General features: G+C 44.8%; 1 protein-coding gene across 1 annotated transcript; it reads left to right on the forward strand.

Moving 5' to 3' along the window:
* Nucleotides 1-784: 784 nt before the first annotated feature.
* Nucleotides 785-6,758, forward strand: IRF2BP2 (interferon regulatory factor 2 binding protein 2). The gene is made up of 2 exons (XM_044420181.1): nucleotides 785-2,319; nucleotides 3,134-6,758. Exons 1-2 carry the CDS (start codon nucleotides 1,287-1,289, stop codon nucleotides 3,838-3,840), a joined length of 1,740 nt encoding a protein of 579 aa, XP_044276116.1. The 5' UTR covers nucleotides 785-1,286; the 3' UTR covers nucleotides 3,841-6,758.
* The last annotated feature ends 3,711 nt before the right edge of the window (nucleotides 6,759-10,469 follow it).

The following is a 10,469-nucleotide window of genomic DNA, read 5'->3' on the forward strand; positions in this document are numbered from 1 at the left end:
TTTAAGTGTGCTATTGCAAGCAAAATCCAGTGTCCAAATAAAGTCCTAATAAAGGTATTGGCCAAATCTGGATTTTGGACTTTCCTCTCCCTACGGCTATCTCAGTGAGTCTAGCTCCCAAGTAAGTCTGTTGTTGGAAAGAAATTCCCCTGGAATCCTCAAGCATTTGTTTCCAAGTAAATCTGCACATGGATTTTACGAATAATTATTTTAAGAATCCTGATGCAACCTAAGGCAGTCGCGGCCAGCGCTCCTAAAGGTTGCCTCATAATCCCGATATCCTTTCCTGTTTCTTGTGTACTATAATTAAGCCTTTTTACTGATGCAGGGGGAGGGGAGTTACAGAGAGAGTCGGGGGCTTAAAGTCAATGGAGAGTTTTCACGTTTAGAGAAGTCAATCCTGAGCGATTTGCCTAAGTTCACATGGCAAGAACCAAGATCGACCTTAGAATTAAAACAAGGGATCGCTCGAATGATATAACCTGGATTTTTTAAAAGCAGCCATTGCAGAATTCAAAGCGCACGCACGCACGCAGACACACAAACCAGAGAGGGGGTGTTGGCATAATGCAAAGCTAAGTGTGCATTGGATAGTTACCAGACTGAAAAAGGAAAGAAAACCCCCACCCGCGTTACTATCAAAGCAGGTTTGCCCTGAAGAAGGAAGTAGATAAGGAAGACCCCCATATCGCCATCTTAACATGCAAAAGCCCTGCCGCTCCCTCCCCCTCCCCTCGTGTGCTGACTAGGAGAGAGCTGGTTATTCTTGCAGCTCTTGTTGTCTTGGCAGAAGTTCAATGAGCAGCAGGAGGAGGAAGGGGGAGAGCCTAGCACGCAGGCGCTCCTGGGCACTGTCGAAGAATCGAGTCACTGGAGCAGAGCTCACAAGCGGCGGCGGCGGCTTCTGGAGTCCCGCCCCAGTGCGAGTGTCTGGGCGGCCGGCAGCCGGCGGGCAGCGCTGTAGTAGCGAGAGCGCGGTGCGGAAAGAAGCGAGTAGTCGTGCTGTCCTGGGGGTTCGAGGGTGCAGCGTTTGGGGGATGTCGCATCTGGCCGCTTCCCTGTGAGTGACTGCAGCCGGTGGGGTTGGGAGAGCCTGGCAGCAACGCGAAGCGTTTTCCTGCCGCCCTCGCCTCGAAGCTGCTCTTGTTCGTCCAAGGAGGTGGCAATCAGTGCAAGAGGCTGCTGCAGTTGCAAAGCACAGAGCCTCCCCGGTGGCTAGAAGAGCGGCAGTGGGAAGAGGAGGCAGGGGACGAGGCGCGGGGCGCTTGCTGCCCCTGGACTCGGCCATGTCGTCCGCCGCGGTGGCGGTGGCTGCTGCCTCCCGCAGGCAGTCGTGCTACTTGTGCGATCTGCCCCGCATGCCCTGGGCCATGATTTGGGATTTCACCGAGCCCGTCTGCAGGGGCTGTGTCAACTACGAAGGGGCCGACCGGGTGGAGTTCGTGATCGACACGGCTCGGCAGCTCAAGCGAGCGCACAGCTTCCAAGAAGGCCGGGCGCCGCCGCCGCCGCCCCATGCCAAGCAGCAGCCGCCGCCGCTCAGCGCCAAGGAGATGCACTCTGCGGCGGTGGCGGCAGCCGAGGCGGCGTCCCGCGCCCCGCCGCAGTCCCACGAACGCTACTCTCTGGGAGCCACAGCCTCCTCTGAGCGGCCGCCGCCGCGCCTGGGACCCGAGTATGGAGGCGGCAACAGGCAGGTCAATGGTATCCTGGTGCCCAACGGGTTTTCCAAGCCCGAGGAGCCGCCTGAACTCAACCGCCAGAGCCCCAACCCGCGGCGGACGCACGCCGTGGCGCCCACCCTGGTGCCCCTCATGAACGGAGCTTCATTGCCCGCCGCCATCAGCATCAACAGCCGGGCGGCAGCGGCCGCAGCGGCCTCCTTGGCAGCCATCTCCGGAGCGCCAACCCCGCTGCAGGTGTCGGTCTCGCAAGCGCAGCAAAGCCAGCAGCAGCAGCCCGGAGAAACGGGGGCCCACAAGAGGCCCGGCTCGGTGTCCTCGTCGTCGTCTAGTAGCGGCGGGGGCAGCAGCGGCGGAGCGAGCGACCTGGAGGGTAAGGACAAGGGGCAGCAGCAAGCGCGGGGCTCGGCGGACAACCTGGAGCAGCTCGGCGTGGAGGGCAAAAGCCGGGGAGCGGCAGCGGCGGCGGGGGGCTCGGAGCAGGAGTGGCTGAACAAGCCCAAGACGGTGCGAGACACTTTGCTGGCCCTGCAGCACAGCGGCCACGCGGTGCCCTACGAGAGCAAGTTCAAGAAGGAGCCCGGCATGGCGGGGCGGCTGCTGGGCTACGACAGCAACGGAGCCGTGGCCAAATCAGGTGAGAAGGGCTGGCGGGAGGCTTGTGTGCTTGGCCCGGGCATGGGGCAGCCGGAGGAAAAAGAGAGGAAGCTCCGCTCTCCTTCCTCCCCTCCGTGGAAACCCCAAGTCAGCTCGCCATTTCGATCCAACTTCCTGGTGCCTGAAGGGCAGCGTGTTTGGTGTGTGGAAGCAGCGTAACATGGATGAGTCAGGGCACTCTCTGATAGACACTGTCAGAGGGTTTCCCCTCCCTAGCGTTGGCCGCATTCTTCTGCAAAAGGAGCTGAGGCACACAGGCCTGTGACGGCTAGCAACAGCAGACATTTTGCTGAACTGTGGAGCTGGACGCCATATCTGCCTATCTGTGTGAGGCTCTACCTTGTGAGGTGCAAATTACCTGGCATGCAGAAGTTATCTGGGCTAGCCAGATACTGTATACACTTTCTGCTGGGCCAGCAGGTTATGACATCCTGGTTGGACAATATCTTTAGCCTGATTGCGTTTCCAGCGAGTAGAAGATTGCAAACATGAAAGTGGCTATTTGGCTAATGGCCAGTGTGGGAGGGTGGTACGGTGTAGGAACATTTGAATGCAGCATGTACTATAGTGTTAAGCACTAGCACAGCATGTTCACCTGCCTTGCAGCTGCTGATCCACAGCCCCAGATAAGCTGAACTAACTTGGTTTTAAGCTGGTTTTAGCTATTAGTGTTCAGTAAGTTGGCTGAAGTTCAGCCATTTGGCATGAGTAGGCTATGGTGCTGACCTTGCCATGTCTGCATGTTACTCTGGCTATATTTCTGCAAAATTATCTCCTCTTCCATTCGTTTGTAGGAGCACGAGCTGCAAGGAAGAGAAAACCTTCTCCAGAGCCAGAAGGTGAAGCTGGACCTCCTAAAATCAATGGCGAGGCACAGTCATGGTTACCAACCTCATCAGAAGGGATGAAAATACCAATGGCAGCTGCATCTTTCATGTCCCCCCCACCCCCCACTGCTTCGCCTCATTCCAACCGGACCACACCACCCGAGGCAGTCCAGAATGGCCAGTCCCCGATGGCCGCACTAATTTTAGTTGCAGACAATGCTGGCGGCAACCATGCCTCCAAAGATGCCAACCAGGTCCACTCTACCACAAGAAGGAATAGCAGTAGCCCACCTTCTCCGTCTCCTATGAACCAAAGAAGGCTGGCCAGGGAGGTGCCAAGTCAGGGGGCAAACCCTGGAGGGATGGAGCCAGTGCACCCTGCCAGCCTCCCAGACTCTTCTCTGGCAGCAAGTGTCCCACTGTGCTGCACTCTGTGTCACGAGCGCTTGGAAGACACCCACTTCGTGCAGTGTCCCTCTGTCCCATCCCATAAGTTCTGCTTCCCTTGCTCCAGACAGAGCATTAAACAGCAAGGAGCTAGTGGTGAAGTGTATTGTCCCAGTGGGGAGAAGTGCCCTCTGGTGGGTTCCAATGTCCCTTGGGCATTCATGCAGGGAGAAATTGCAACCATTCTTGCAGGAGATGTGAAAGTGAAAAAAGAGAGAGACTCGTGACTTTTCCAGTTCCTCAGTGCAACATCACCTTTAACATGAAAACTGCTTGAATTGTATATATCTATAAATACCTATAAATATCTATATATATATTATATATATATATATATATCTCCAAGACAAGGGAAATGTAGACTTCATAAAACATGGCTGTATAATTTTGATTTCTTTTTTGAATACATTGTGTTTCTATATTTTTTGAAGATAAAAGGTATGTACTTACAAAAGCGCTTTCTTTTTTTGCTCTTACAGCAACTATTTGTTGTGCTTCCTTGGTGACAGTTACTGTTCAGTGTAGACTGTGACTTGTGCTGCTTTTTTTAGAGAGCACTTGGCAAACCAGAAATGCTTCTAGCTGTAATTGAATGCACTTGGTTTTTTCCCTTTTTTAAAATGCCAAATACATCTTCTGACATTGTAAAGATCGCCTTACTGTCTGTGGTTCCTTATTTTTGCCCTTATTCATGCTCAAGGCAAACAGGTTTCAGAGACAACATGGCATTAAAATGTTCATAGGATTAAAGTGAGAATGCCACTGAATCCAGTCCATAGTCAGGTGAGAAAGCATGAGGATTTTCCCTTGGAGGCAGCGTTCCCTTGTTGCTGCTACTAAAATGGCCAGATTCTTAGAGCAGTTTGTTTCTAGAAGGAAGATGCCTTCAGAGTGTTATACTAAGTGAGGCGCTGTTGTGTTAGGGATTGGGGAGTTCGTTTTTTCTTAACGGCAGAGTTGACCACAGTTCAAGTGATTGGTTGTAAGGTTGCAAAACTGCATTTATTCATAATTATATAATGTTCCTGCAGAATTTTTGTGATAACTTTAATTCTTGTCTAACTGTGTATTGGTGCAGACAGAATAGCACTGCCATATTTTAAAACAAATCCCTATCTTTTTAGTGCCACTCAGTGTTCTCCTTCCTTCATATTCACGTGGAAGCCCTCTTGAGGTAGGGTTTTTTATTTTTTCATCTAGTGCAGGTGGACTTTGATCCTATTGCTTAAGTACGGTACTGTTGCCGTTTTTACTGTTCTGACATCAGGTAGTGGCAGATAACTGTGTGATAATGACAGTAGGGTTGAGGCTTTGCTTGGCTTGCCTGTGTTGGCAGCACAGAGATGAATGGAAATTTCTGCCTGAGATTTCATAATACATGTGTTGGAGGGAAAGCAACAAAACTTAAACAACTTGGGATTTAAATAAACTTTAGTTCCACATAGACATGCCTTGCCGTTTATTTTCAGAAATTATTTTGTAAAATTACTGTCTTGATCTCACTTTTTTCATCAGATGGCCAACATTTTTAATCAATAAATCATCCATTACTAGAAATAGTCAAGCCTTACTGTAGTGTTTCTGTGCTGTTTACAGTTGTGTTAGCAACACTGCTGTGCAACCCTTTGTGTTACATGTTGAGCATATGGTCACAAATTGTTCAAAGCAGAAAGATGGTTATATGGTGCCTATGTTTGTGGCAAATAACACTATACCTTTTGATGTTGAGAGAATCTGTTCATCTAAGTTTAACAGATTTCAATGCTGTTGGGTCAGACTGTTCTTATGTGTTAATGTTCAGACTGTTATTTAAAGCAGAGTAGATTCTGGTAGGGTTTTTTTTTTAATGGTCATGACATTTGAAAATCCAAACTGAACATGCACAGTAACTTTTCTCTTTGAAGTGTTTTAGTGAGCACACCCACTATTGTGTTCCATATTACAGGTAAATGTAATATTAAATAACAGGATTTGCATGATAAACCAATTCAGTACTCTTGAAAATGATAGAAGTACATATAGTACAGACTGGTGTCTTATGTAAACGCGTTTAGACAGTTTGAGAGAAAAAAACGCACATATATACAACTGTAAAAGATTCTCTGGAACCACTATAGTCTGTGGAAATATGTATTTAGGCACTTTATTAAAATTGGATTTCGAATTGATAGATGGTAACAAGTTCTTAAGAATCTCTTTGACATAGTACCTCATGTATTATACCAATTTGTATGGAGAATTTGCATTCTAGCTAAAACAATATTCCTACTAAAAACTTCCTGGAAAGTTGTTGTGATGTTTTGGCATGTAGTCCAGATTGGAGCTTCTTAACTTCAGGTGGGAGATGGCAACTTCTTTCTTTGCCAATGCTATTTAGGCATGCTGAAGTATTGACAGGGATTTGATCTGAATTTCCAACTGAAGCCCTTTTATTTATACTTGTATCCTGAATAAGTGTCTTCATATACTGTAGCCAGCAATATCACTGAATGTTCCTTAACATAGCTTAAATAGTGGGAAGGTTTGGGCCTTTGGAATACAGGTGACGACAGCTGGAACATATTGCAAACTTTTGTACCTGTTCAGCCAGCTTCTTCCAAACCTTTTAAGGTGACCAGTTCTAACACACGTTATGAACTCAGAATACAGAAATTTAGGACAAGATTTTTGCATTTCTCAAATTTCAATTGGGCCTGCTGTAATTTTAGTTGGTATCTTAATATGTTTATGACATCACCTCAATGGCTCACTATGTATTTACTATATGTTGCCTTGGCTACAGACACTTTTTGAAAACTGCTTTAGCTGCAACAGTGGTACCATTAATCTTTGATAATCATGCAAACCTTGACTCCATTACAGCTAGTGTGAGCTTAGTTTTTCCTTCCAATGGAGTGAGGCTTTGCTATCTTTTTTGAAGTTTTTAATGGTGATAATTTGTATAGCAATAAAGCAAAATGTTGTTTTAATGGAGAGTGTGAGTGTCAAAATCTCACCTTCCTAACACTTTTAAGATACCTTTATTGAAATATCACCTGCACTATGCTTTTGTTGTTTGTAGTTGCTAAACTAACACATTACTATTTTTATCTATTATTTTTTATCTTTTGCATTAAATAAAGTGAAATTAGGAGCTTTAAACACTTTCTGGGAGTGTTTTCTCTCTCTTTTGGTAACCTTTTTATATTTAAAAATTGCAGCTACTGAGGTACATAGTAGCCAAATCAACTGGATTTTTAAAAATATTTTGATTAGAAATTAAAATCGAATATAGGGGAAAAACAGAATTAAGTGCAACTTTGGAGAGTCCTATGCTTTTTCCTGGGTGGGAGGGAGGACTGTTCTTGTGTCTTTTATGGTATATTGCTGATCAAGGGTTCCAGGTCACATGGGAAGGAAAATTAAAACTAGCTGCATTATGTTATGCAGAGACTTGAGCTTATGTACCTGACAAAATCCTATTCAGCGAAAGTTTTATTTGGAAGGGTTCTTCCAATGGCTTTTTATGCAACAAGATCCTGGGAAGTTTTCTCTGAACTTGGGCCAAAACCGTCTCACCTTACTAGCAGGAAGAACAAACACAGTGTTCCACTTGACAGGAGAAGTCACTGTAGACAGCTCTTTTCACTGACAGCTGCAGCTGTGCAAAAGTCCTTCTAGTTAATGTACCGGGTTACTTCTTTCTGTTTTAGTTAGAGATTACAAACTCCCAACGTGAAACCCAAACAGTGATGGCAAACAGTTACCATAAATACATGTGAAGCACAAGAAGGGAAATAGTGTTTAGGGTTGTAGTCCAAGCATGTATGGTGTTGCTTATCTTAACACTGTAGTGTTGTTCAGAGAAACAGGAAGTTTTACGCATAAATGCAAGCTATATGTTCCCAGCCAAACTGTACAAATGCTGCTGTGCTTGAAATTTTATTGATCAGGGGCAGCACTGGAAAGGAATGAGAATATGCTGTATTTGTTTCCATTTTTAAAGCACTGCAATCTTAAAAATAGAATGCGATCATTTAAATGGAAAATCTGCATGAGCAAGGTATACTAAATATAAAGCTTGGCAAAGCTATGTGGGGTGGCAAGTTCCTTAATACTGAAGGCTGCACTGTTAAGGTAGTGAAAGGAGTGCAGCTGACTTGTATATTTACACAAAGAGCTGAGCCAAAATCCTTTAAGCCAATGACTTCAGTGGGGCTAAGGCTGCTTGGAAATACGCCCTACTGGATATAGTAAGTGTTAGTACTAAGTAGACATGTGAAGGATTGTACTTTAAATGCAGTGTCCCTGTATATCCATCTATTGGACTGAACAGAGAGGTTCCAGTTTGCATTACAAAATACTCCTGCAGCTGATAAACCGGCATTGCTACTTACACAAGAAATTTTTAAGATATCTTAGGGGGAAAACTTTTCACTGTTAAAGAACTCAGTTGTAAAAGCTAAATATATGGGCATGCACTGATACTTAAAACATGTTGAATCTAATTTATAACATGTTTTTCACCTTTTCACAGCTCTGGTGGAAACTTATAACTAGTTCCATTGATGTGAAAGGAAGGCCCATTAATTTCAGTGAATTACTCCTATGTATGAATGTTCAGGTGTGCATTCGTCTGGATGACAGATTTTAACCTTGTATGTAATATAAACCTCCACACTAACTTCATTTTTTTTATCCAGCTATGAAATCTTAGTTTGTAAAAGACAATACAGTATGGAGGTTTCAGTAAGTGGTATATGCCAGCAGTGGGGCAAATTCAGTGGCTAGTTGCTGCTCACTCTCCTTTAGTAGCCACTACAGCAGATTCCATTTGAACATGCAAAACACAGGTTGCTGCAAAATAAACTCTTCCTTATAATTACATAGAAAAACTGTCCTTGATTTTTATTATGCTTTATAACATTCACTTTGGCCAGCCATTTTAACTAGGTATATAAAACAAAAATGACAATGTGTTGCAAGCACTGCAAATCTGTAACAAATTACTGGGAACATCAAAGAGGTTTTTAAAGCTCTTGCTGATGATTTGCAGGCAATTTATAAAACAGTTTTTCTTGGTTGGCAACCAGTAATAAGTTTCTCTTCCTGATTCCTGTGTACAGAAGTTGAATCATTCAGAAAATGTTCCGTCACATCTAGGCCACACGAAATCCTGAGTCACCCTCATTTGCTTGCCTTTGTTCAAGAAGTGCAGGATGGGAGGACATGCCTTTCCTCTGTGACAGACCAAGGTCAGCCTGTACTAACAGATGAACGGTATATATATTTACCAATTTCATCATTGCAGACTCTGAACACTGAGATCATTGACTCATTCACAACCTCCTGCTAAACTGGAAAATCAGAAGCCCTAACAAAGATGTTGCTCTCCTGATGACTGCAAATTAGTCCTGGGGTACAAGCCTAGAAATGCTCAACTGGGAAGCAAGACCCACTGAAGTCAGAGGAAGACAAAGGATTGCACTTAAAGAACAACTTCCTAGCTGCATCTACATCAAAAATTAATGGATATTTAAGTGATGTATGTTTTGATAGCATACAACAAAATAACCTAATGTCAAAAATCAGGAATTGCAGTCTTCCATCCAAATCTTAAGGAATAAGCTACTCAGTTCAATAGAATTGACAGCCATATAATGCATTCAGAATTGGACTATACATCACTTCAGGAGTGTTATTTATTCCTTTAGCTGTTGTAAAAACGGTGCAAACCCAGTCACGTTCAGACAGACAATACTGCCTGGGGAGTGCTGGGAACTTTTTTCAGTCTTCCATGCATAGGACTGAGCCATAAACCCAGTTTAATGCAAAGCTAAGGCTGCACCATCTTAGCTTGACAACTACGTTTTTTCAGTGTTGCATCAAGCAATTTGAAATCCTGGCCTCCTGCAGGATGCCAGGGCAATGTATGCACACCCACTTGGAAAGATGTTCTTGTGAAATCTCTGGAATGTGCTTCTGTGTGTTCAGGATCAGAGCGCTCTCTCTCTCTCTCTCTCTCTCTCTCTCTCTCGCTCTCGCTCTCTTATGCAGAAGCTCTTGGCCTGAGCCTCTCCCAAGAGCCCAGCATTCTAGTGGCAGCAGGTCCAGATGATTTCAGCTGAAATTGCTGCAAGGATCAGTGTCTGCCTGGGCCTTGAAAAGTGGGAGTGTGTCTTGCAGGGCTCCTCTTTGCCCAGGGAGGGGCAGGGCTACCTCAAGCGCCTGCTTTTAGGAGAGGTGCCCAAATATAAGTTTGGACAAAAGGAGGGTAAGGGGACATTCTCCAGTTCCACAGTGCTGGTGATCAACAGATCTCTGGAACTGCATTGATGGAGAGGTAGTGAGGGTTCTGCTTAATAACAATTTAAGAACATACATGTATGTATACATAATTCAATCAGGCTATCAGTTGTGGGCGGTAAGTGCAGGATTGATACCTCTGTATCTTCCTTGCAAATCATTACTGTTTATCCGAAACACCAAAGTTACCATACTCTTGAAAAAAAAATCAATTTAATTGGAAGACATTTGGAGAGAGCAGTTTTGCAAGAGTCGTTCCATATATATGACCAATGGACCAAAGCAGATTTAATGTAAACACATTCATATGTTCCTACCAGTGCTGCATGGTATTTCAATTTACCATGCAGATTCTTTGTCAAAAATATATACATTTGGCATTGTGTATCCTCACTGAAGTAGCAATAAATCCTCTTTGTGAAGCTGAACTAGGTAGCACCCTTGCTTATAAGGTATACCAGCTGTAATCTAAATATTAACATGTGTCACACAATATAGGTAAACACTGTAATAGGGATATGTTAAGTACCAGGCAAACAATCAGTCTTAAGTGGAATAAGAGGTTAGAAAA

This window comes from Varanus komodoensis, unplaced genomic scaffold, assembly GCF_004798865.1.
Source record: "Varanus komodoensis strain SLA01 unplaced genomic scaffold, ASM479886v1 scaffold1, whole genome shotgun sequence".
Lineage (NCBI taxonomy): Eukaryota > Metazoa > Chordata > Lepidosauria > Squamata > Varanidae > Varanus > Varanus komodoensis.

Coding starts and splice junctions, on each gene's coding strand:
- IRF2BP2 (XM_044420181.1), top strand. CDS start 1,287: ATGTCGTCCGCCGCGGTGGCGGTGGCTGCTGCCTCCCGCAGGCAGTCG. Junction 2,320..3,133: donor CGGAGCCGTGGCCAAATCAG/GTGAGAAGGGCT, acceptor ATTCGTTTGTAG/GAGCACGAGCTGCAAGGAAG.